The 25,449-nt window shown below is 52.2% G+C and overlaps 3 protein-coding genes across 3 annotated transcripts; 2 read left to right on the top strand and 1 right to left on the bottom strand.

The window, feature by feature from the left end:
- Positions 1-773: 773 nt before the first annotated feature.
- On the bottom strand, positions 774-7,794 carry Farsa (phenylalanyl-tRNA synthetase subunit alpha). The gene is made up of 13 exons (XM_020155912.2): positions 7,613-7,794; positions 5,687-5,824; positions 5,510-5,608; positions 5,313-5,431; positions 3,959-4,051; positions 3,743-3,871; positions 3,548-3,663; positions 2,595-2,679; positions 2,402-2,501; positions 2,133-2,301; positions 1,963-2,040; positions 1,700-1,814; positions 774-1,107 (listed from the first exon to the last, which is right to left on the bottom strand). Exons 1-13 carry the CDS (start codon positions 7,757-7,759, stop codon positions 969-971), a joined length of 1,527 nt encoding a protein of 508 aa, XP_020011501.1. The 5' UTR covers positions 7,760-7,794; the 3' UTR covers positions 774-968.
- Positions 7,795-13,094: 5,300 nt separating this feature from the next.
- Calr (calreticulin) lies at positions 13,095-17,402 on the top strand. The gene is made up of 9 exons (XM_020155951.2): positions 13,095-13,268; positions 13,624-13,725; positions 13,900-14,103; positions 14,705-14,799; positions 14,889-15,098; positions 15,185-15,298; positions 15,446-15,589; positions 16,437-16,529; positions 16,623-17,402. The coding sequence occupies exons 1-9, from the start codon at positions 13,178-13,180 to the stop codon at positions 16,821-16,823; spliced, it is 1,254 nt and encodes a 417-aa protein (XP_020011540.1). The 5' UTR covers positions 13,095-13,177; the 3' UTR covers positions 16,824-17,402.
- Positions 17,403-19,215: 1,813 nt separating this feature from the next.
- Positions 19,216-25,167, top strand: Rad23a (RAD23 homolog A, nucleotide excision repair protein). Its single transcript, XM_020155952.2, has 9 exons — positions 19,216-19,386; positions 21,255-21,416; positions 21,559-21,734; positions 21,891-21,946; positions 22,079-22,206; positions 22,427-22,505; positions 22,586-22,716; positions 24,199-24,363; positions 24,445-25,167. Exons 1-9 carry the CDS (start codon positions 19,315-19,317, stop codon positions 24,556-24,558), a joined length of 1,083 nt encoding a protein of 360 aa, XP_020011541.1. The 5' UTR covers positions 19,216-19,314; the 3' UTR covers positions 24,559-25,167.
- Positions 25,168-25,449: the final 282 nt, after the last annotated feature.

Here is a 25,449-nt window from a genome sequence, read left to right as displayed (position 1 = left end):
AAAATCCATCTCTATCTACTACTGGGGGGATGAAAACCTAAAACATCCCACTGTTGTAAAAGTCCCACGGATAAGACAACTGGCATATCGTAAAACTTCAATAAATAGTAGGCAGTCTTCTTGCAGCGTGTTGCTTGAAGACTTGAGGATTATTTACCCAGGAAAAATCTCAAAGTTTTACTCTTAAGCAAGCTCAAGACCCTGGGTATGACCCAGTACCCTCTTGAAAATAAAAGTCCACAAAACATACAAGACAAAACTCAGATAGGAGATCCTGCTCACCGTTCATTGAGTCATGGGCTCTCAAAGCTTTACCTGCCTCAGTTCTCCACTCTGGGCTGATTTAACTTGTTTTTGAAACAGAGATTCACTAGGTAACCCATGCTGGCCCTGAACTCAAGACTCTCCTGCCTCTGAGAGAGATTACAGGTGTGCTCCACCACGTCCAGCCATCACTTCATTCTTCTTCTTCTTTTTTTTTAAGAGCCATTTCCTTCCACCCACACACCCTTGCTTCCAACCAATTAGGGAGAATCCTGGCTTTTGAGTTGTCCTCTTCATTTACAAGGGCTAGCTCTAGTAGGTGATGAAGGAATGCTGATGGACCTAGTCTTCCCCAGGTGATCTGGCTCAGGCTGCCCAGGACCTCCAAGGATCCCAGACCCCCAACTCACACCCCTCAAACCCAGGGGTCCACTGCCCAGTTTCTTCCCCATCAAGCACACCATGCTGAGTCAGGAGGACCCTCTGGGGCCCCTAAGGAAAGGCTCTAGTAAGGGCAACTGCCCACTTTATTTGACAGCAGCTGGCCTGCAGGGCCTATGTGGCCACCCCATAGTTAGGCCAGCAGAAGGACTCTCCCCCACCCTGATGTGGGTGGGGCAGCGGGAGGGGCTGGCCTCACAGAGGCCTCATAAATAAGGGGGTCACTGGTGCAGGGTGCACAGGCACTCGGGGGCTGGGCCATGTCACGCAGCCTCCTGCGTCTGCGGGGGCCTTGGCTCGTAGTCCAGGCGGCACAGGGGACTGTCGTACACCATCTGCAGGTTCACCTTGTGGCCCACCAGCTCCCGGATGTTGTTGATGCCGTACTTAATCATCGTCGGGCTGGTAGGGAAGCGAGTGTCATGTCAAGTCAGGTCGCATTCCCCTTTGCTCAGGACCCCTCTGGAGGCTCCCAACTTCTTCCCAGGGAAAGCCACAGTCCTTCCCATGGTCCACAAGGCCCAATCACCTCTCTGTCCTCATCTCCTCCCAGTCATACCCTCACTCCCCTCCCTCAAGTCAACCTGGCCTCCCTGCTGCTCTCCAAACACACCAGGCCCAGTCCAGCCTCAGGGCTTCAGCACTGGCTGTGCCCTCTACCTGGAACACTCTTCCAAAACATCCTAACTCCATCTACTTCCACTCTACTCAGGTACCACCTCCTCCGTGAAGCCCTCCCTGACCACCTAGTCTTCCTCAGCCCTACTTTGTCTTGTCCACAGTGCCTCCTGCCTTTGGACACATTCTGAACTTTATTTACTGCTTTACTCATTGGTCCTGCTAGTTATCCTCTGGCTCCATAGGACCCAGGCTTCACGGTGGTATGGCTGTGTGCTGTAGTGTTCACATAGAGGACCAGGACCACAAAGGGGGCTTTTGCCAGATGAATGAACGAGTGAATGAACAGAGCCCCGACTTCCTGCCTGGCACTCACCGCTCCAAGGAGAGGCCCCATGCAATGACAGACACATTCTCGGGAAGCCCCATGGGCAGGAGCATCTCCGGGCGGAAGAGCCCAGAGTTCCCAACTTCCACCCACTTCTTCAGACCTGCGGGGCAGATGGGGAGAACAGGGAGGCACGTGTGTGGGGTGCGGAGCATGGTGGGGAGACGGTATACAGGCCTAGGAGTGGGGGAACCCAAACCAAGCCGTGGGGTCCCTCAGATCTCCATCCACACCCAGCACCGCCCCCTGACCTTGGTGGTAGCTGAACACCTCCATGCTGGGCTCGGTGTACGGGTTGTAGGCTGGCTTGAAACGCAGCTGAGTGATCCCTGGAGAGGCAGGAGAAAGCAGGCTGGTGACCCGGGCAGCCTCCCAGTGTCCCCAGACCACCTGCCTGTCTCAGCCCAGCTGGCCTGCTCACCCAGCTTGGTAAAGAACTCCCGTAGGACACCCATGAGGTGGCCCAGGGTGAGCCCATGGTCAGCCACCACGCCCTCAATTTGGTGGAACTCAGCCAGGTGTGTGGCGTCCAGGGTCTCATTCCGGAACACACGGTCAATGGAGAAGTACTTGGTCGGCACAAAGGGCTTCTGAGGAGGGTGACAGCCAGGCCATGCCCGGACCAGGCATGGGTCAGAAGGTCTGGAGGACAGCACTGGCCAGCCACCCCCTGCCCAGGCCGAGCTGCACCTTCTGGGCGAGGCGGTAGAGGGCACGAGCACTGGCAGCTGTGGTGTGTGTGCGTAGCAGGTTTTTCCGGGCCTCATCCAGTTTCCAGCTGTACTTGTACCTTAAGGAGAAAAGACAGGTGGGCAGTTGCACCAGGGTCAGTAGCCCCATTACCTCCTTCCCCTCCCTGGCCTGAACCCAGGACCCTCCTCACCCCTGTGAGCCGTAGCCACCCTGGGAGTGGGTCCGCTTCACCCGATGCACATAGTCCATTGGGAGCTGCAGGGCCTCAGCTGGATCTGCACACAACACAGCATTATCTGGTCAGTTAGTGAACTTTTTTTGGGGGGGTGGGGTGGCACTGGGGTTTGAACTCTGGGTCTTGCACCACCTGAGCCACACTCCAGTCCTTCAGTAAACATTTCTCAAGCAGGGAGGTAAACTGAGGCAGCAACATGTACAGTGGCAGCCAAGGGTGACTGGCACCTGAGTCAGTCCCATTCCTCTCTAGCTGAGCACACAAGGCTCATTCCAGCCTCAGGACCTTTGCACAGGCCACGCCCTCTGCTTGGAGCTTTCACTTTCCAAATATGCCTCCTTCCCCACCTCCCATTTTTGTTTTAAATTGACAAGACACCTGGCAACCCTCTGTGCACACGCACACAGAAAGACACACACTAGTGTCCCCTGTGGCATTTGCCACTGTCTATCCCACTACACAGATGGCTCAGGATTTAACAGACATTGTCCCCACCATGATGCTGGTCTCCCCAGACCAAGAACTTCTGTCCCCTTTGTGGCCTTGACTTGGATGTTAACAGAGAGACATGGCCATGAATGAGGGATCAGAGAGCACTTGCTGATGAAATTCAGGATATGAACACACTAGGCAAACACTGTACGACTGAGCTTAACTAGATCCTTTAAAAAGATCTGAGACAAAACAGTTATCCACATAGAATTCAGGACAAAGGCCCAAAGGCAGGTACCGGCTGGCATGCCTCAAGGAAACTGGAGATCTCAGAGGCTGATGGGACCAGCTACCAAGGACTAGTGGGCCAGGGTGAGGATAGTTCTCATTTTACAAAATGTGTGGTAGGCGCTCTAAAGGTTCTGGACAGGCCCAGCACCTCCGCCGTCCTCTGGGCAGGCCTGAGGCCGACCCACCTCGCAGGAAGAAGGTGTCATGCTGGTCCCGTGCTGGGTGCTGCTGGGGCTGGAAGAGCGCGTCAAAGTTCCAGAAGGAGCTCTCGATAAAGTTGTCGGTCGGCATCTCGGTGAACCTGGTAGGAAACACGCCTGACTGCCCTGCCTGTGCCCAGAGGCTGTGTAGCACCGCACCCACCCAGGCCCTGTGCTCACCCCATCTCCAGGAAGATCTGACGGAACTGGGAGCGGACCTTGAGCAAGGGGTGCAGGTGGCCACTGTCAGGGAGCATGCCACGGGCCAGGAAGTTGTATGGCTTGAAGGGTCGGTCCCGCCAGGAGCCACTGTAGGGGGTGGGTTGCATGGACCTGCTGAGGGCTGCCCAGTCCTCCTGCAACCCCCAATGGCCACCTTCCTGGGATCTGCACTACCTGGAGATCATCTCTGGGCTCAGCTCTGCCTCCTGCTTGGAGACGCTGGTGCTGAAGGCCTTGCCCTTTCTCACCCAGTAGGTCTTCAGGGTCCTGTGGCCAAAGGAGCAGAAGGGATGTTGCTGTCACCTTGAGAGGCTTCCTCAGCTCTCCCATCAGATGCGGACGTCAGCACCACCCACCAAGTCACTCTACTTTATTTTGTTTTTTCTGTTATCATCTGAAATTCTCTCACATGGCCACCGTCTATCTCTCTGTGTTCACTCATATACTCATTCAACAAACACTGAGAGCATAATGGATGCCAGGGTTCATTGAGAACAGTATTCTGCTCCTGATTCTGCATACTGAAGTCACCCCACAACCCTAGGAGAAGGGGGAGTTACTCAGACAAGGAAACTGAGGCAGGAAAAGGCCAGGAGACTTGAACAATATCATCAAGTAACAGAACTCAGACCTTTTTAGGGAGGTGGGGCAGTACTAGGATTTGAACTCAAAAACCTTGCATTTTTGCATTAGTAGTTTTCAGATAGGGTTTGGCATTTTTGCCCGAGGTCAGCCTTAGGCCATCCTCCTACCAGCATCTCTCAAATAGCTGGGATGATAAGCATGAATCACTATGCCTGACTTACTGTTTGAGATGGGGGGGGTCTCACTAACTTTTTGCCTGGGCTGGTCTTGAACTGCAAGCCTGCTAGTCTGTGACTCCCAAGTAGCTGGGATGATAGGCAGAGCCTAGACTTTTAGCTGAGCAGCCTAGGTGCAGTCTGTGCTCTCTAGCACACTTTGCTACAAGAAGACATTGGTCTGAGAAGAATAGAGCCCCTGGCAAGCAGGCCCTTGGAGCCATCCAACTTCAGGCAGTACTACGGAATGTGAGGGTAACAAACAGGGCAGGAGGCAGAGAGACCAGGATAGGGCAGGAAGCGTCAGGGTGGCTTCTCTGTTTTTGGGATTTTTTCCCAGAACTGGGGCTTGAACTCAGGGCCTACACCTTAAGCCACTCCACTTGCCCTTTCTGTGTTGAGTTTTTTTGAGATAGGTTCTCACAGAACTGTTTGCCCAGTGTGGCTTTGAACTGCAATCCTCCTGATCTCTGCCTCTGAAGTGCTGGGATTGTAGGCATGCGTCACTATGCCTGGCTCAAGGGTAGTTTATTTAAGGTGAACGTGGACAGGCCTTAATGGAGCGCTGTGCTGGAAGACCCACAGGAAGATAGTTCTTGGCAGAAGGTGCAGCATGAACGAAGGCCCTGGGGTCACACTTGACAACCATGAGTAAAGGGGGGACGTAGACTGACATCTTAGTGCTACCCAGGTGAAGGGGACCTAGGCCTGGCATTGAGGCCACTTACACTTCAGTCAGCAGCTTCCGCTTCCTGAGCTCGCTTCTTTCCTTCTCAGCCAACTTTTCTGCCTGCCCCCGCTGGACCAGCTGAAGCCGCCGCTGCACCTCGTCCTCCACGCTGTCCACCTGTGGTGACCAGGGCTGTGAGGGCCATGGGCCCATGTGCCATCTCACTTGCCCACCCGCGGATCTGCAGGGACTCACCACTCGGAACACCCGGGGCCCATCCGCCGCACTCTTGTCCACACGGATCCATTTGCTAGACATGGCCTTACTGAAGCCCACCTTGCCACTGGGCATGCGCTGGGGGAGTGAGTCGGCAGTGAGGGCTGTGCAACAGCCACCTTCACCCCTTCTCCCCAGGCCCTGCCCTGCCCCTACCATGAGCTCGCTCTGTGCCAGGCCTTCTGGGGGCACGCTGAAGAACACACGGGCCTCATGGCTGCCTTCCCGGGCAATCTCCTCTCCCTCAGTGGTCAGCTCCCAGCGTTTGGTGGAGCAAAGCTCAGCCTCGATGACCTGTGGGGTAATGGGGACAGAGGTGGGGTGGGATTCAGAGCCTGACTTGTGTGCCACAGCACTGAGCGGGACATGCACAAGGCATCTTCCAGAACTGCTTCACATTCTAGGTGTCTTGCTTCCCAGCCCAGTGACCTCTTGGGGAGGACGTCCCATTGCCAAGTTTTTCATGTGACCGAGATCACTGAGCAGACGACAAGATTTTTAGGAGGGGATGGAATGCAGGTCTCATGCATGCTCAGTATGCATTCTACCGCTGGACTACATCCTCAGTCCTTTTGCTTGTATTTGGTGGTTTTTTTTTTGGTGGTACTGAAGTTTGAATGCAGGGCCTCAGGCCTGCTAGGCAGGTGCTCTACTGGTTCAGACACTCAACCAGCCTTTTTATATTGGGTAATTTAAAAAATTTATTAATTTTGGCAGTACTGGGCTTGAACTCTGGGCCTCACACTTGCTGGGCAGGTGCTCTACTTTGACCCACTCCACCAGCCCTGTTTTCTGGTGGATATTTTCAAGATAGGCTCTCGAAAACTGTTTGCAGGAGCTGGCTTCAAACCAAGATCCTCCTGATCTCTAAATCCTAAGTAGCTAGGATTAAAGGCATGAGCCACCAGCGCCTGGCCAGTACTGAGGTTTGAACTCCACTGTACAGAGGACCTGGGGCTGTGCAAACTGCATTCCTAATTTCAAATCCAGGTTCACCAGTCTGACTAGTGATACTGTCCAAGTTACTTACCCATGTTAAGCATCATTTGTCATTTCTTGCAATATGGGGATAATAACAATGTCATCATCCTACAATTAAGGCAAGGATTGGACAAGTAACACTGAGACCAGGGTAGGCATGGAACTTGGGCTAGACAAACAGCCCAGATCCTACTCTCAGGGACCCAACTTCTTGGGAGGCCCACAAGCCCCTCAGAACCCTTCTCCTATATCTCCATCATCCTCTCGTTGCCCACGTCACAAGGCAGGGCTTCATATGTGCTCCCCCTGTGGGAGCACAGCCAAATGTCATACCCTCTAGCTTGGAGATGTGCCAACCTTTACCATCATCTCCTTGCCTCTAGTCTTGCCTCTGTCAATCCTTCCCAAAGGTAGTATAGAAACCAAACATACTTGACAGGCTTCAATTCCTACTATGGTTCCCCATGACCCCTGTGAGATAAAGACTTAAAGAAATTCTGGTAATGATGATATCTCTGGCCATTTGATAGAAGACAAAGATAAGGCTACGCGGGAGGGGCCCCTAGATACCAACTCCCTGTTTTCTTCCAATCCCAGCTTGGCACCTTACTCACTGTGTGACCCTGGGAAAGTTGCTTAACCTTTCTGAGTGACTCCCCCCCACCCCCACCCCCGCATGGCGCAGACCCAACTCAGCTGTCATCACCGTGCTGCTCTCTCTGACCCCCAAGTAGGGGTCAGCCGTCAGCTCAGTGCTCCTAGTGCTTCTCCCATCATTCTGGTCATTTGAGCAGCTCCTTATCAGATTGCAACCTCCTTTATGGAAGCAAGCACGTCTTCCTGTCCACCACAGTAGCATCCCTACCACCCCCCACCATACTGACCATTCCTCAACATACGTTTATTGCTTGAGGATCATCATTGCGCCACAAAACTCATTCGTTCTAGACCTCCCCGCTGTGCATCTAGGGCTGGACTTGCACACAATTACCCCCCAGCTGGACCTGAGGAGACAGGTCCCTCCTGATTGGCCAGGAGACAGGGCTCTCCCAGAAAGGGGGCTCCAGGTGCAAAAGCGAGACGGCCCTGGGTCTGGCTCACCTCGCCTAGGGCCTGTAGGCTCTTCACGGCGCCCACCACCGCCTGGTGATCCACGTTCAGCTGCGCGGCCAGCTCCGCACTGTCCAGGCCACCATCCGCTGCCTCAAGCCGGCGCAGCAGCAGTTCAGTTACAGGACCATCCGCCATGGCTGCTCCCAGCACGCACAGCGTGGTCGGGCGCGAGCCTGGGAAACCGGAACCGGAAACAGCGCCCGGAGCGTGCGCCGCCATGTTTAGTGTGGCGGAGCCTTGTGCTGGGCTCTGAGCGTCGCCCTCTTGAGCGTGTCAACTAGGTTTAAAGGCTAGAAAGGATTCAGGTCGCACCTCCTCCGTGGACTGACCAGTGGCTTTTGGTTGACAAGCGAGGTAAAACTGATGACTCGAAGGGCAGAAACAGGTTCGTTTTGAGTTTCGTGCAGCCACACCACCAACAGGCTGTGTGACCTTGGACTTAACCTCTTTGGGGTTCCGAACCCTTCAGACCTAGGATTCTTTCTTGTACTGGGAGGGACGGTGGTTAGTGAGTTCCAGAGATGGCCATTCTGCTGATATCAACCATTTTTAAATTTTGAAAGGGAGCCGGGCGCCGGTGGTGCACGCCTGTAATCCTAGCTACTCAGGATGCAGAGATCAGGAGGATTGAGGTTCTAAGCCAGCCCAGGCAAATAGTTCACAAGATCCTATCTCTAAAAAACCCAACACAAAAAAGGGTTGGCGGAGTGGCTCAAGGTGTAGGCCCAGAGTTCAAGCCCCAGTACTGCAAAAATAATTAAATTAATTAAATAAAAATTTGAAAGGGAGGCTGGGTTGTGACCATCCCCATTTATAAAAGTAAGAGGGACTCGCCTACTAGTAGTACCCTCCAACCTGCACAGAGTGCTCCATGTGTATTATTTCATTTTTCCCAAAAACTTTTGCCTATACCGGTAGAACTCCATTTTACAGATGAGAAAACTGAGGCTCAGAGGATGATATGACTCAACGTTCTACAGGGAGTTGGAGGGAATGGGGTCAGAAATTATAAACCCTCCAGATCCCACCCCTCCCTGTGCTTTCAGATCAGTATCGGGGCAATAAGGCATAGTCTAGATAAGTTGATGCCCTATAGAGATGTAACTCAAGACATACATGTGATTAAAATTTTTTTTGTAGTAGTGAGTAGGGTGTGGTGGTACATGCCTGTAATCGCAGTACTTGGGAGACTGAGGCAAGACCCTGTCTCAAAAAATGAAGTTTCTACCTGCTCCTCATCAGAGCAATCTGTTTCCTAGAAGTAAGTTTTCCCCTTCTGTCACAGATCTAGGTTAGTTCAGATTTGGAATCTTGACCTTGGATAAGTAAGGGTGACTTGTTACATTTCAGACCATTAAAAAGGGAATTGTGCTTGTTAGCACAGTGATTTTTGAAGTGTTTAGAGACTGTGAGCCCTACATAGGTCTTTGGGTCATTTCAGTCATGTAAACGTTGCTCTGTCTTCATGCTTTAGTGGGGAACAGGTTACAGAGATTAGCACCATAGGAGAGACTGATCAACTAACAGAATTATGCAGAATTCAGTAAAAAATAAAATAGAAGCATGCACAGACCTGTGAGCTACAGCAATTTTGTTATTGTGGTTGCTCCTTTTGTTTTTGCCTTGCTGGATATCAAACTCAGGGATTTGCTGCTGGGACACACAACTGCCCATCCTTCCTCCATAAAAAAATTCTAGTACCAACATTAAAAAAGGAAATGGGGCCAGGAATGGCGGTCCACAACTGTAATCCCAGCACATGGGAGGCTGAGGCAGGAACATCTTTTTCTAACCCAGCCTGAGCTATACAGCAAGGTTCTGTCTCAATAAATAAGCAAATAAGGGGGCTATGGGCGGTCTCCACCTACCAGGAAATCCCCAGTTGTGCCCAAAAAAGAAAAAGAGAGAAAAGAAATGCGCAGGGCTGGGAGTGTAGCTCACTGGCAGAATGAAGTGGGATTATCACAAACACCAAAATAATAATAATAATAATAATAAAAAAATGGAAATGGATGACATTTCCTTAACCTAAATGTCTATCATTATTAGTATTTTTGTGGTACTGGGGTTTGAACTCGGGGCCTACACATTGAGCCACTCCACCAGCCCTTTATTTTGTGATGGTTTTTTCGAGATAGGGACTGGAGAACTATTTGCCAAGGGCTGGCTTCAAACTTCGATTCTCATGATCTCTGCCTCCTGAGTAGCTAGGATTACAGGTCACCTGCACCTGGCCAGATATTATTTTTTCAGCCAACTCTTAATATAAATATAACTAATGAAATATTTTGAGCTATTTTTTTCATATTAAGACTTCAAAGTCTGAATTGTGTTTTACACTTACAGCATATTTCATTGGGGCCAGCTGCATTTCAGATGACCAATAGTCTCTTATGAGAAGTGACTATTATTTTTTTTTCTTTTTTTAAAATCAGGGTCTCATTATGTAGCCCAGGTTGGCCTTGAACTTTCCATCCTCCTGCCTCAGTCTCCCGAGTGCTGGGATTATAGGCATGTACCACTATGCCCAGCTTTTGCTTTCTTTTTAATGTGGTGCTGGGTAGGTAACCGAGGTCCTTGCAAATGCTAAGCACACACTTTGCTGTGTGCACTGAGCCCTGGAACACAGGTTGTCTCTAATCCCAAACCTGCTATTTATATTACTCAACTGAATTGCTGTTTCTGTGCTCAGTGTCTTTGCCCTGGTGGAAATGCTATGACCGCAAGTCAGGTGCTGGTGGCTCATACCTATACTATATACCTATACTCCTAGCTACTCCAGAGGCAGGGATTAGGAAGATAAAGGTTCCAGTCAGCCCAGGCAAATAGTGAGAGAGAACCTATCTCAAAACACAAACAAAGAAAAAACCACAGAGTGGCTCAAGTGGACTGACTAGCAAGTACCAGGCCCTGAGTTCAAACCCCAGTACCACCAAAAAAAAAAAAGACATGACCTCAGGTTATTGTGAGAAGTCATACAGTGCCCACATATGTACGTAATACTAATTTGAGTGTGGATGGTTGTCCTATGTGTCAGGCACTTTTTGTGTGTGGTGCTGGAGATGGAACCCAGGGCCTCACCTATATTAAGCATGTGCTCTACCACAGAGCTAAATCCTCAGCACTGAGGCACTCTTATAAGCCAAAAACATTTACTGATTTAACATCACAATTAGAGGGTTGGGGATATAGCTCTGTGGTAGAGGGCCTGCATAGCAAAGCAAGAGACGTTGGGTTCCATTCTCATCAGAAAGGAAGAAAAGAAAAAGAAAGAAAAACAGGTGCTGGTGGTCCATGTCTATAATCCTAGCCACTTGGGAGACTGAAATTGGGAGGATTGAGGTTCAAGGTCAGCCCAGGAAAATAGTTCTTGAGCCCCCATCTCCAAAATAACCAGAGTAAACCAGACTGGAGGTGTGGCTCAAGTGGTAGAGTGCCTGCTTTGTAAATGTGAAGCCCTGAGTTCAAACCCCAGTTCCACTGAAAAAGAAAAAAAAAATTATTATTTGAGCATGTAACATGTGGTCACTAATATTCCCCAATTCTAACCCTCTGGTGGTCTCCTATCAGTGATGTGTCCTTCAAAGTCCCTTCTCTCTTCAGCCTCAAAGCGCTTTTTCTGTTTTTATTTAATTCCCACAAGACTCCTTCCAAGTATAAATCAAGTAAGATATATACACTTATTTATATGTATATATTTGCATATGGATATGTATGAATGTATTTGTGCATATATTTACACACGCACACACACACACACACACATATACATGCCAGGTCATACTGGGGATTGAAACTGAAGGCCTTGCTTTACCACTTGAGCCATGCTCCCAATCTTTTTGCTTTCAGTTTGTTTTTCAGATGGGGTTTCCTGCTTTTGCCAGGTCCAGCCTCAAACCTGGATTCTCCTACTTCTGCCTCTTGAGTAGCTGGGATGACACCACTATGCCCTTCCTATTTATTTTGTTTATTTTTGAGACAGGGATCTCACTGTGTGACCTAGACTGGCCTGGAACTCGAGATCCTCCTGTCTCAGCCTCCCAGCAGGTATACAACATCAGGCTCGTGCAGCAGATGTTTGTTTTTCCCTTTTTTTTGGGTGGCATTGGGCTTTGAGCTCTGCAGCAAGTTCTTTTAAAGCTTGTTCTGTGTTAGGTGCTGTACAGGGATAGGCAGTATCCAGCCTCCAGCAGAAAACACCAAGCCTATGTGCAAGAATGGTGGGGAGAGTGGGAGAGTCATTCTAGCCGTGGGGATCTTACTGAGGGGCCCAGGTGGGGCAATACCAAATGAGGGAGGGAGCATAGCCTCAGCTTCCCTTTTCTGAGTCCTCACCACTAGCCCACTCCCTAGGATGCATCCCCTCCCCATCGCAGTTTACTCCGGTCTTCCCAGGTCCAGTACCCATTCAGTTTGGAAACTCCCTAGTTCTTCTTCCTCCTTCTCATAGCAGCGGGGTAGGGAGTTGACCTGTCATATGTGTCTTAAAGAGACTTAGGAGGAGTCCAGATCTAGGGGTCTTATCTCTCTGAGGGTCCTATCTCCACAGCCATCTGCATTCTTTCCTTCTCCCCAAACGGAACCCCCTGCCGTCTGTATATAGCCGTTTAATTGCAAAAGCCAGGCCGTTTGTGGGAGACCACAAAGCTGCGACCCCTTTCACTTACCAGCTCAGAGAGTAAACGCTGAGCTGAGAGGCTGCAGCTAGGGAGTAACCCTGCCTGCCACCCCAGGAGCCACCACCTACAGTCACATCTCTGAGCCGTCTGTGTTTCCCCCCTGTCCTGAGGACAGCCCTAAAAGTAGCATCTGACCAGGGTCCCCCCCCGCGCCACCATCCTGTGACTTCAGAGAGGCTACATGAGGAGGAGAAAGCTGGCACTCCCCAGACTGGCCGGCATGGCTGTGGTACCAGGGTGCAGAGAAGCCCCCTGGGGTCCCAGCCCCCGAGCTCTGGTGTGCCCTCTGCCTATCCTGAGCGGAGAGAGATCCGCGTCTGGGTGGGCGTTTCCCAAAAGGTAGAAAATGACTGGGAAAGCCTTGCTCACTCCTTCATGCAGAGGGGATGCGGGGAGGGGCGAACCTGGGGCAGGGTCCCGGCAGCTCGTGGTGACACCCGCATTCGCGCGGGTTCTTTAAACGACCAGATGAGGAGAGGCTCGTGAGGGCGAGGGCGGGGTTGGGCTGAGGCCTGGTCACATGACTTGGCCTGAGGGGCTTGCGGCCCCAACCCCACCTGGGGGCGTCCCCCACAACGCGTGGTCGACCCTCATTGGCCAGTGGTGCGACCAATAGAAATCGGCCATCTGGGATCCCAGCGTTCCGAGGCACAGTCTAACGTGCTGAGCTGAGAAGTGTCCAATGGGAAGGGAGAGTTGTGGCTGTAGACCAATGATAAGACTTGGGGGACGGGCTCAAAGGCCGGGTCAGGTTGGTGTGAGAGGAGGGCGGATATAAAAACGAGTAGCCGGCGGCAGCGTCTGTCCGTACTGCAGAGCCGCTGCTGGAGGATCGTTTTAAAGGGCCCGCGCGCCGCCGCCCCCTCGGCCCGCCATGCTGCTACCCGTGCCGCTGCTGCTCGGCCTTCTCGGCCTGGCCGTCGCTGAGCCCGCCGTGTACTTCAAGGAGCAGTTTCTGGACGGAGGTAACGCTTGGACTCGCCTCGAGGCCGCCTCAACGGCGCGCGGCCGGCCCCTCAGTCCAGATCTGTCTTGTCTGTAATTACCGCTTAGAGGGCCAACACCGCAGGCCTTGGGGACTAGAGCCGCGGGCGATTCCTGTTCTGCGTCCCTGGGGAGAGTGGAAGACAGCGGCCTCCCGCGGTGGGAGTTAGGGTTCGCCCGAGAATCTCTTAAACCACACAAGGTGTCAAGCTAGAGGTTGGGGTAGGGAGAGTCGGGGGGATCTCCTTCCCTGGTCCTAGCAGTTGGTGGTTCCTGGCAGATGTTGGGTGGAGGGGATCAGCCAGGCCGCGCTGACCTGCCCGTCTGACCCCCTAGATGATTGGACCTCCCGCTGGATCGAATCCAAACACAAGTCAGATTTTGGCAAATTCGTCCTCAGTTCCGGCAAGTTCTATGGTGACCAGGAGAAGGATAAAGGTAAGAAAGAGCCAAGGAGTGGGTGCTCAGACTCGTGAGGACTTCCTGGCAGTACTCAGCATAGCCTGGGTATTCCCCAGGTGGAGGAAGGAAGGGGAGGTCATCTGTGTCCCTTGGAGGTCTAGGGTATCAGGATCAAAACGCCATGGTGACCACACTCGTTTCCCATCTCAGGACTGCAAACTAGCCAGGATGCCCGCTTTTATGCCCTGTCGGCAAGATTTGAGCCTTTCAGCAACAAGGGCCAGACGCTGGTGGTGCAATTCACCGTGAAGCATGAGCAGAACATTGACTGTGGGGGCGGCTACGTGAAGCTGTTTCCGAGTAGTTTGGACCAGAAGGACATGCACGGAGACTCGGAATATAACATCATGTTCGGTGAGAGGCCCCACCCCTGTGCTGAGTTCTGGCCCTTTAGTTGGAGGGTGGAGAGTCTGAGACCCTGAGGACTCCTTGTAACCAGACAGGCAGTCTTGAGACTAGAGAAAGCGCTTTAATCAGGCTTTAGTTTGGGAGACATCGATAAGGGGTTAGGTTGCAGTTAGGCATTTAATGTATTACTGTAGCTCTTTTGTGTGATCCTTCCTATGTGTCTGGTAAGTTTACAAAGGAGAGTAATGAGTTCTAGAAGGCCAGTGTTTTTGATTTTAAAGGGTCTGTGCAGAGCCCTTTAAGGACATACTCAGGGATCTTATGTTTTCAACTTGGACAGACCTGAGTTTAAGAATCAGGTCTTCTTGGCTGGGTGTGGTGGTGCACACTTGTAATATCAGCGTTCTGGGGGCTGGGGCTGGAGCACAGGGAGTACCACGCCAGTCTGGGCTATGTAGCAATAAGACCTTGTCTCAAAATACCACCCCCCCCCCGCCCAAAAAAAAAAAAAAAGCGAGAAAGAAACCCCACTTCCTTTGATAAAGAGGGACTGGGTTCCCAGTGGTGAGAAGCCTGTGACTCTTACCGGGATTTTCTTTCAACCTAGGACCGGACATCTGTGGCCCTGGCACCAAGAAGGTTCATGTCATTTTCAACTATAAGGGCAAGAACGTGCTAATCAACAAGGACATCCGGTGCAAGGTGTGCCTGGGGTTGGCTGTAAATGGCTGTCTTGGGAGGCCCACAGGCCAGCCTAGTGGGCGGGGCCACTCACCTCCTTCCTTTCTCAGGATGATGAATTCACACACCTGTACACACTGATTGTCCGGCCTGACAACACCTATGAGGTGAAGATTGACAACAGCCAAGTGGAGTCCGGCTCCTTGGAGGACGATTGGGACTTCCTGCCCCCCAAGAAGATAAAGGATCCTGATGCTGTCAAGCCAGAAGACTGGGATGAGCGCGCCAAGATTGATGACCCCACAGATTCCAAACCTGAGGTTGGTGTTTGTGCAGGGGCTTTCCGCTGCTTACCACAGAGAGTATGGAGGGCACTGGCCTGCCCTGACCACCTTGTGTCCCTTAGGACTGGGACAAGCCAGAACACATCCCTGATCCTGATGCTAAGAAGCCAGAGGACTGGGATGAAGAGATGGATGGAGAGTGGGAACCACCAGTGATTCAAAACCCTGAGTACAAGGTGAGCTTGGGGGCTGGGGTGCAGCTCAGTGCGAGAGGGCTTACCCAGCACTCTCAGGGCCCAGATTGGTACCATGTTGCAAAAACAAAAGCAAGGTGAGCTAGGGCTCGGTCATCTCCACTTACCTGGCTCTTTTCTGTTTTGCAGGGCGAGTGGAAGCCACGGCAAATTGACAACCCCGATTACAAGGGCACCTGGATCCACCCTGAAATTGACAACCCTGAGTACTTCCCAGATGCCAGTATCTATGCTTATGACAACTTTGCTGTGCTGGGCCTGGATCTCTGGCAGGTGAGACACAGGAAAGACAAGGAACCCTAAGAGAATCAAGGAGTCAGGGTCCCCCAAGAGTCCTGGAGAGAAGGAGGGACAGCATAGGCTTCAGCCCCGGGCAAGTATGACTTTTAGAATTTTTTTTCCTGTGGTACTGGGGATTGAACCCCTGGCTTTCCATTTGCTGGGCAACAGTGGCACATTTCGTGAAGTGTCTCGGGTTTGTCTCGGAGCCCTCCGAGCGCCCGCTTCGAGGGCCTTACTAGGTGGCCGGGTACTTCCCCACAAATCACTCATCCGGCTACAGGTGGACTAGCTAAAAAGGTAGTGGACACTTTTTTTTGTCATTGTTACTTTCTGCAGTCAGGACAGTTCCTGGCACACATTAAGGTACCCAAAAAAGATCTGAAGAAGGGAGCAAGTCCCCATCTTTTTTCTTTTTCTTTTTTTTTTCTTTAATCCCACCCACAAGTTAGTCCCCCATCTTACAGGCAAGAAATGACATCTGGGGTTTGAGTTTCAGCAGTATGGCCCCACAGTCCTTTGTCTTTTGAACTACAGTGTCAGCACACTCATTTTTTGGAGGGGAGGGTGGTCTCTCCGGGTAGCCCAGGCTGCTCTGGAACTGGAGATCCTTGTGCCTCAGCCTCCCAAGGACTGGGATTACAGGTAGACACCACCACACCTGGCTTCACCATGCCAGGCCATACCTTCTTTTTCTTTTTTTTTTTTTTTTACCACATATCCTTCTTGACAAATGCGGACACTGCAACAATGTGCAGTGGTTGGAGGAACTACAGGTTCCTGTTCAGAGCCAGAGCATCTAAGCTCTCACCTCTGACCACTTCTTCCATTCATCCCCCAGGTCAAGTCTGGCACCATCTTTGACAACTTCCTCATCACCAACGATGAGGCATATGCAGAGGAATTTGGCAATGAGACGTGGGGTGTCACAAAGGTGAGGCCAGGTATCCCCTTCTGATCTGGGGGATGGACAGGTAGGACTGACGGGTGGGGCCAGGTGCTGAGGGGACACCATCCATTCACACAGGCAGCAGAAAAGCAGATGAAGGATAAACAGGACGAGGAGCAGAGGCTTAAAGAAGAGGAGGAGGACAAGAAGCGCAAGGAGGAGGAGGAGGCGGAGGACAAGGAGGATGAGGAAGACAAAGATGAGGATGAGGATGATGAAGAGGACAAGGAGGAAGATGAAGAGGAAGATACTGCTGGCCAGGCCAAGGACGAGCTGTAGAGGCCATGCCACCCACCTCCAGGGCTGGACTGAGGCCTGAGCGCTCGTGCTGCAGAGCCCGGCCGCGCCAAATAATGTCTCTATGAGACTCGAGAACTTTCATTTTTTTTCCAGGCGGGTTCAGATTTGGGGTGGAGTTCAGTTTTGTTCCCCCCGCCTTTCTTTTTTTTTTTTTCTTTTTTTTTTTTTTACTGGTATTTTGTTTTCAATTCTCCTTCAGCCCTCTCCCCTGGCTCTCATCTTTGTTAATCAACATCTTTCCCTTTTCTCTCCCCTTCTCTCCCCATCCCTGAGTTACTACCCTCCAACTTTGGGGGCAGGAGTGTGAAGGAGAAGCCCTAGGCTTGAGATTCTATCTGCTGTCCTTCCTGGAGCCCAGAGGGGGGCAGGAGAAAGGGGTGTGGCATCTCTGGCCCCCCCAGCACTGAGGAAGAATGGGGCTCTTCCTGTCCTCCCTTTTCCTCTCCCCTGCCCCAGGACTGGACCACTTCTGGGTGGGGCAGTGGGTTGTAGCTCAGCTCACACTGAGAATGTAAGAACTACAAACAAAATTTCTATTAAATTAAGTTTTGTGTCTTCCCCCCGTGTCTCCTTTTGGGAGAGGATGAACATCAGGAAACCAAAGGTGTCCTTTTTAGGGGGGCAGCTCATTTTTCAGCTGCTAAAGAGTTGGTTGAGTGTTCCACAAAATGATAGGGTGTTTATATACCCTGTGATCCCAAACCAGTATGAGAATGACTGTCCTAAGTGAATATTCAATGTATTCATTCCCTGATCCTTGCACCAAGCTGATAGTTGGTTCTAGTACCAGTCCCTTGGGCGAGGAGACTGAGGTCCAGAACTTAACTATATGTACCTCTTGCCTGCTAAGTAGCAGGCGTCCATAGGGTATTCTAGGAGTTTTAAAACCAAAACAGCCAGGGGTGGTAATTTTGTTTTTGGTGGGACTGTGGATTGAACTCAGGGCTTTGTGCTTGCAAAGAAGGTGCTCTACCTCTTGAGCCACACTTCCAGCCCAAGTAATTTTTTTTTTTTTTTTTTGTACTGGAGTTTGAACTCGGGGCCTACACCTTGAGCCACTCCGAGACCTTTTTTGTGATGGGCTTTTTAGAGACAGGGTCTCCAGAACTATTTGCCTGGGCTGCCTTCAAACCATGATCCTTGTGAGTAGCTAGGATTACAGGCGTGAGCCATCAGCACCCAGCTCCAAGTAATTCTTTTTGTAACTCAAGGAACTAAGTTCAGAGATGACATGTAGCTTGCCCAAGGACCCAAGGTGTTCAGGGCTAAATTGGAGTTTGAAAGAGGTGAATCCTAGGGCAAGGGAAGAAGGAAGCTACAGTAGAGTGCTTGCCCAGCCCTGGTTTTCATCTGTGCTGCTAGGAAAAAAGGTAGACCTGGACTTCAGCTGTAAGGAAGGTTTCAGGTGCCTGGAACACTGAGAAAAGCAGGCCTGGAGGCAGGTAGAGATAAGGACCTGGGCTCTGCCTCTGGCCTCCCTGCTTCCACCGCTCCTCTGGGTGTTGGAACTGGGGGGCCAAGCTCAGCTTCACCAACTCTAGTCATCCAAACGCAACCTCTTCAACTGATAATCCTCCAGGTACCCTGGCTCTTGAACTGACTTCTCATGCTTCCATTCCCTTCTGGTGTGTATGGGGGTGACCTATGGCCCCACCTGACAACCCCAGGTACTTCCAGGATTTGACACATCCGGGGAAAATTACCGAGAGAAGAGTAATGCATTCAATATAAACATCTTCAAAGTTAACATCTTTTTAATTTTTATTTTTTTAAACTCATTCTCATGTGCATACATGGGCCATTTCTTACCCTCCTAACCTCCCTCTCCCCACTAACATCTTTATTAAATACCTTTGGGGTCAGGCAGGGGGATAATGAAGGGAACAAAGCAGGGGAGATGGGGGAGGGAGAACCCAGGAATAGAATTATAGGTTCATTCCCAAAATTCAGATAATCCTTGAAAATGAGGCCACAAAATGTTATCTGCCAGATTCTTCGCTTCCAAACAATTTTTTTTTTTCTGTTAATTGGTGACTTTTCAGACTGCTAGGGTAGCCAGACAAAATAAAACTAATTTAAAACAATGCATGAACAAAGATTTTTTACGGGATAAATACAAGAAAAACGTCATCAACAAAGGGCGTGAAAGTGGAGCCATTTCGCGGCCACATGACGTCACTGCTAATGAGCATGGCGTCACTCAAGAAGCCGCATGATGAGTATCTTGTATGAATTCCTCCTGTCCCGCAAAGCAGTTCTAGCTACGCATGCCTGGCCCAAGTGAGTGCTTATGCGCATGCTCATAAGGAACCAAAGGGACGCGCGCCGGTCACGTGCGCTGGTGGCCGGCGCGCGCACCTCCTGCCCCGGAAGTGCTTGGCCCTTGGCGCGGCTGGGCGCTAAGATGGCGGCGGCGTGAGTTGCATGTTGTGTGAGGATCCCGGGGCCGCCGCGTCGCTCGGGCCCCGCCATGGCCGTTACCATCACGCTCAAAACTCTGCAGCAGCAGACTTTCAAGATCCGCATGGAGCCTGACGAGACGGTGCGGGCCGGGCCGGAGCCCGGGGGCGGGAGCGACGGGTGCCGGGGGAGGGGTGGGGGCGGGGAGGCCGGGATCGCATCGGGAGGGACGGGGAGGACGGCGCGGGCCGTTGCCCGGCCCACCCCACCCCCCTAACCTGCCCGACTTCCCCGGACCCCCCGGTGGTCCCCGGCCCAGCCCCCGACTGCTCGGGCGCCGCTCCCGGGCCAGTCCCTGGGTGAGGCCCCACCCCCGGGGCGCCCGCCAGGCCCCGGCTCAGATGTCAGCGCTCTTCCCGGGCGCGGGAGCCACAGACAGGCTCGTGTTCCCCGTCGGGCCGCGCTCTGCGGGACGCGGGCTCAGCGCTTCCAGCTTTGCAGGCGTCTGCTCGGGTCTTTGGTGGCCGAATCTGGCAGTGATGCCCAAGAGATGCCGACGGGTGACGACGATGATGATAACGATAATAAATAGTCTCAATTTTAATAGTTTCGGTGGTCCGTGTTTGTTGGCCGTTTATTCTTCACCAGTCACTGAGCACTGTAGTGTCGTCTTGCTGAATCTGCAAAACTGGCTTGTCACTGGGGGACTCTTGACCCTTTCCCGATTCATAGATGTGGGAACCTAGGAGTTAAGGAACTTTGCCACGGTCACAGCAAGTGATAGCAGAGATGGCATTCAAATTCGTTCTACTTCGTCTGACAGCCTGCGACCTAAACATCTTGGGTTTTTACTTTGTTTTTTGTTTGTGTGCTTTTCTCTTTTCTCTTCTCTTCTTTCTCCCTACCTCCCTTCCTTCCCTCTCTCTTTTTGAGATAGTGTCTCCCTAAGTAGCCCAGGCTGGCCTTGAACTCAAGATCCTCCTGCCTTTACCAACCTGGTAACTGGGATTACAGGTGTGCACCAGCACGCCTGGCTCGTTTTTGTTTTTTGAGAGGGGAAGTTCTCACTGTGTTATCTAGGTTGGCCTCAAACTCCTGGACTGAAGCCATTCTTCTGCCTCTGCCTCCTGGGACTACTGGCTGGGGCTGTTTCCTCCAACTTAGACTTTGTTTTTTAGCTGAAAGGAGAATTTGGACTTATTTCAAACATACTGAAGTTCTGTGTGCTTGGTACTTTGGCACCACTACCCCGTGAAAAGTTGAAGTCACTTTTTTTTCTTTTTTAGCAGAGCTGGGGATCAACCTAGGGCTTGGTGTGTGCTAGACAGGAGCTCTAGCACTGAACCACACCCCCAGCTCCTGAAATCCACTTTATGTACAAAAAGAGACACTCAGATCTTTTGATCAGCTCAGTTGTTTAACTTTGGACAAGTTACTTAGCCACTCTGGGCCTTGGTTTTCTCAAGTAGTATATGAAGTCACTGATGTCTATTTCATACACTTACAAAGTTTGCGAAGTATGGTACATACACATTTACAAACAGTGCTAGCAGCTTCTCTACAGACTACTATCACTATCGGGGTCAATGGGTAGACCCTTATCTTTTATTGTGTTTTATTTTTCAACGTATTTTATGCTATCTGAAATACATGTTTGTTTTTCTCCTCACATTAGTGCTTTCTCCATGGGAGCAGTGTTGGGTGGCCCTACTGTGGCCTGTATGAAACAGCTTAGCGGGCTGGGGGTACTGCTCAGTGGGAAAGCCTTTGCATAGCATGTGCGAGACCCTGGCTTTCCTCCCCAGCACCTCTAAACTAAAACAGCTTCAGTCTTAAAATAGCACTTAGCACATAATAGGTGTTCAGTAAATATAGTCTCTTGTCTGGATGATGGAATGAATTCAAGTTCAGGTACTTGGCTCTGCCATGAGGACTTGGAGCCTCTCTTCCCTAGACCAGAGATGGGAGAGAATTGGGCTTGGCAATGATTGTTTGTCTTCGTCCCTGCAGGTAAAGGTACTGAAGGAGAAGATAGAAGCTGAGAAGGGCCGGGATGCTTTCCCTGTGGCTGGACAGAAGCTCATCTATGCTGGCAAGATCCTGAGTGACGATGTCCCCATCAGGGACTACCGCATTGATGAAAAGAACTTTGTGGTTGTCATGGTGACCAAGGTGGGTGGATTAACTGGGGTGCTGGCAAAGAGCCTGTGTGCCCAGGAGAGATTAGCCAGGAACAAGGGCAGGGCCACGAGGGGCCCAGAATGTGGGGACTTGATAGGAATGTGGCAGTCTTTCCCTTTTCTTTCTGTTACAGGCCAAAGCTGGCCAGGGTACCTCAGCACCCCCAGAGGTTTCACCCACTGCTGCCCCGGAGTCCTCCACACCCTTCCCAACTGTCCCTGCCTCAGGCATGTCCCAATCCCCACCTACCACCAGAGAGGACAAGAGCCCATTGGAGGAGTCAGCAACCACGACATCACCGGAGTCAGGGTAAGGCAGAGTGGTGGGGGTGAGGGGAATGTACAGTAGTCCTCACTTGGGCCCTATTCTGGCACCCTCCAGCATCCATCTATGTGGTCCCACACACCTGGGTGGAGGGCAGGCCACCAGAAGCCAGGGTCCGATTTCTCTCTCTTGAATTTGCAGCTCTGTTCCCTCTTCAGGTAGCAGCGGGAGAGAGGAAGACGCGGCCTCTACGCTAGGTGGGTGGGTGGTCCCCAAGGCTGTGATGACTGGGAGCCCAGCTGTCAGTTGGGCCTTGTCTGAGTGCGGGAGGGCCAGGGAGCTGCCCTTCCCCATCCCTGGTGACGCAGGCTCTGCTGCTCCCTCCACAGTGACTGGCTCTGAGTATGAGACGATGCTGACGGAGATCATGTCCATGGGCTACGAGCGGGAGCGGGTCGTGGCTGCCCTGAGAGCCAGCTACAACAACCCCCACCGAGCCGTGGAGTATCTGCTCACGGTGAGGGGTTCACTGCCTTCTAGGGAGGCCTTGAGAGTATCACACCAGGAAACAGAGCCTGCCCCAAGGGCCCCTGGGTCATGGATACAGCCACTGAGGGCTTCCCCCAGGAGGCTGGATGGGAGCAGTGAGGGGGTTGTGGAGGGCAGGGCCCGGGGCTGGGCGCACAGGAGGGAGGACTCAGAAAGTCTGTGGGACAACTAAATGGGTTCCCCAACAGGGAATTCCAGGGAGCCCCGAGCCGGAGCCTGGTTCTGTCCAGGAGAGCCAGGTGTCTGAGTCCCCGGCCACAGAAGCAGGTGAGTGTGGGAGGTGCACGGGGCAACCCTCTTGGGAGCCCTTCATGGTTTCTGACTGTATCCCTTTCTGCCACCAACAGTAGATAACCCCCTGGAGTTCCTGCGGGACCAGCCCCAGTTCCAGAACATGCGGCAGGTGATTCAGCAGAACCCGGCACTGCTGCCCGCCCTGCTCCAGCAGCTGGGCCAGGAGAACCCTCAGCTTTTGCAGGTGGGGTCAGGTGCTATTTCCCCTTCCCCTTCCCCAGGGGTGCCCAGCCTGGGGTGTGAAGGAATCTATCTTCCCAGAAAGCAGGACCATGCTCGCAAAGTGGTTCAAGCAGCCAGAGCACCCGCCTAGAAAGTGTGAGGCCCCAAGTTCAAACCCCAGTACCACCAAAAATATACATACAGATAGAAGAGCAGAAAGCGGGACAGGGACACCCCATCCCCTTCCTTCCTGATCTCTGCTGTTTGGCCTACTTTGTGAGGTATGGGTGTTGTCCATATCAGCCTCCTGCTAAAGGCACCTGGAACTTCAAGCAGGCTATTGTACTGGGGTTGTGCAGCTGATGGATGTATGTCTGACACCTGGCTCTGGCCTGGAGGAGGGTATCAGGTTCCTCTGGGTCCAGGCATCCACTTCTCCCAGCCCAGACTCCGCCATCTATGGCTCCCCCACACCACAGCCCTTTGCTGGCTGCTCCTCACCTCCTCTGTCCTTCACCTGTGCTCAGTCCTCCCATAACCATCCTGGACCTTCAGTCTGTGTGGTGACCTTGTATCCAGCCCAGACCTCTCTGAACACCACTCTTCTCCACAACTGACTTGACATCTCTATGAGAGTATTTTCTAAGCTTTTGAGATGCCACAAGAGGCCCTCCCTTGGACCTCCTTGTCTCTGTTTGGATTTCCTTGAGTCCCTGCTTCCATGGTTCTCTGGTCCACCAGAAGTCAAATAGGTAGAAGAGCACTTTTTTCAGGCATACACAAAAGTAGAGAACGGCATCAAGAACCTCCTGAGTCCCTGTGTGACTTTTGTGACTTTAAAAGATGCACAGGGGACCAAGTGGTGCTCTCTGTAATCCCAGCATTTGGGAGGCTGAGACAGGAGAATCACATGTTCAAGGCCACTTTGGGCTACCTAGCGAGATCTTGTGTCAGGAAAAAGTACACTGGACTGGTTATGTAGCTCAGTGGCAAAGTACATGATGCCTTGGATTCCATCCCTGACACCGCCAAAAAAAGGTACCCAAATCAATGCCTTCCCCGTTAGAACTGTCACTACCCTGGCTTTCCATTGCACTGAAAGAAAGTAACTGGCCCCCGCCTTCCTCTTTGATTTCTTCTTCTCCCCCTTCTGTTATCTACGCTGTTCTTGTTACGTGAGTCTTCTGAGGTTTGTCCTGTGTGCCCACCCCAGGGCCTTTGCACTTGCTTGTTCTGGCCAAGCAGAACCCTCCCTCTTCTCCCTATGCCATGGCTGGTGGGCCCATTCCACAGGCCCTCAGTTGCTTGGTCCATTTATTTGCTCACAGCCCCTCTCTCCACTGTGGCTCAGCCCCACAGCACAGGGCTTGTTTCCATGGCTTCATTGCTGTGTTTGGCTGCGATAGGCATCCTCAGTGTTTGCTAACTGAATGTGAAAGCAAGTGCTGCGATGGGGACCTGGGGCAAGGGGACCAGAACTAAGGAACACTGCCCTTCCCCACAGCAAATCAGCAGGCACCAGGAGCAGTTCATCCAGATGTTAAACGAGCCCCCTGGGGAGCTGGCAGACATCTCCGATGTGGAGGGGGAGGTGGGCGCCATCGGTGAGGAAGCCCCGCAGATGAACTACATCCAGGTGACACCACAGGAGAAAGAAGCTATCGAGAGGGTAAGAGGCCTGGCTGGGGGTGTCCCTGCTGGTGGGCAGCCCCCAGAACCCTTCCTGCTCAGCCCTGCCATCTTCCCACAGCTGAAGGCCCTGGGCTTTCCGGAGAGCCTTGTGATCCAGGCCTACTTCGCCTGTGAAAAAAACGAGAACTTGGCTGCCAACTTCCTCCTGAGTCAGAACTTTGACGACGAGTGACACTGGGAGGCCAGGCTGCCCGCCACCCCACCCCATCCCCACTCCACAGAAGTTTTATAAAAGAAAAGAATATATATATATATTCATGTTTATTTAAGAAGTGGAAAAAAATCAAAAACCTTAAAAAAAAACAAACAGCCCAGCTTCCCATCCTCCTAAAGTAGCCCCCACTCCCATCTCTGTGAGAAGACCCCAACCAGACAGCTGTCCCCAGCCTCCTCCCCGGCCCAGTGTGCTCAAAGTTGCTGGCAGGACTAGGAGGTGACAGATGGGCCCTTCTTGGCCTCTGTCCCAGCTCCCTATAGCCAGATGGAGAGGCGGCTGCTGCTTCCCATCCCCCCAAAACACCTCTGAGGGCCCCCTTGCCCCGCCCAACCCTCTTCTAGGATGAGGGGAAGCTGGAGCCCCAAACTTTGATCCTCCATTGGAGTGGCCTAAATTTTTCCATCTGGGGTGAGCCTCAAGAGGCCCAAAGTCCTCCCCAGTATGGCCTTGGCCTCTAGCCTGGGGAAGAGGTAACATCAGCTCGGGAGGCCAAGGCCAGCCCCACCCAGGAACAGAACCGTGTCTCTGATAAAGGTTTTGAAGCGAATAAAGTTTTAAAAACCAGCCCTAACAATGTTGCGTGCCTGCTGGGGCTCCCCACACCAGCTTCTGGGTCTGGGGGCTGGCTGGGCACAGGTGACATGGGAATCCTGAGAACAGATGAGGGGCCAGGAGCCCCTGGAGATGGGGTTGGGGCAGCATTTCCCACTGGAGGCTGTCTCCTTTCCAGGCCTTGGGTCTCTGCCCCAGCTTTGCCTCCAAAGGGCTGCTCCTCCCCACCCCCCACTATCATCACCACAGTCTGTTTTGGCTACACTTCCCCCCTGGTAATTGGCTAATTACTGG

Source organism: Castor canadensis, chromosome 14 (assembly GCF_047511655.1).
Source record: "Castor canadensis chromosome 14, mCasCan1.hap1v2, whole genome shotgun sequence".
Lineage (NCBI taxonomy): Eukaryota > Metazoa > Chordata > Mammalia > Rodentia > Castoridae > Castor > Castor canadensis.
This window is presented reverse-complemented; position numbering and strand designations above follow the sequence as displayed.

What these genes read in the sequence shown, in the direction of transcription:
- Farsa (XM_020155912.2), bottom strand. Translation starts at nt 7,759, where the DNA reads ATGGCGGATGGTCCTGTAACTGAACTGCTGCTGCGCCGGCTTGAGGCA. An exon ending in GGCCCCGGGTGTTCCGAGTG is followed by an intron (nt 5,432 to 5,509) that starts GTGAGTCCCTGC and finishes TGGTCACCACAG; the next exon opens with GTGGACAGCGTGGAGGACGA. An exon ending in TGGGGCCTCTCCTTGGAGCG is followed by an intron (nt 1,108 to 1,699) that starts GTGAGTGCCAGG and finishes CTTCCCTACCAG; the next exon opens with CCCGACGATGATTAAGTACG.
- Calr (XM_020155951.2), top strand. Translation starts at nt 13,178, where the DNA reads ATGCTGCTACCCGTGCCGCTGCTGCTCGGCCTTCTCGGCCTGGCCGTC. An exon ending in TGACCAGGAGAAGGATAAAG is followed by an intron (nt 13,726 to 13,899) that starts GTAAGAAAGAGC and finishes TTCCCATCTCAG; the next exon opens with GACTGCAAACTAGCCAGGAT. An exon ending in GGAATATAACATCATGTTCG is followed by an intron (nt 14,104 to 14,704) that starts GTGAGAGGCCCC and finishes CTTTCAACCTAG; the next exon opens with GACCGGACATCTGTGGCCCT.
- Rad23a (XM_020155952.2), top strand. Translation starts at nt 19,315, where the DNA reads ATGGCCGTTACCATCACGCTCAAAACTCTGCAGCAGCAGACTTTCAAG. An exon ending in AGACGCGGCCTCTACGCTAG is followed by an intron (nt 21,947 to 22,078) that starts GTGGGTGGGTGG and finishes CTCCCTCCACAG; the next exon opens with TGACTGGCTCTGAGTATGAG. An exon ending in AGAAAGAAGCTATCGAGAGG is followed by an intron (nt 24,364 to 24,444) that starts GTAAGAGGCCTG and finishes ATCTTCCCACAG; the next exon opens with CTGAAGGCCCTGGGCTTTCC.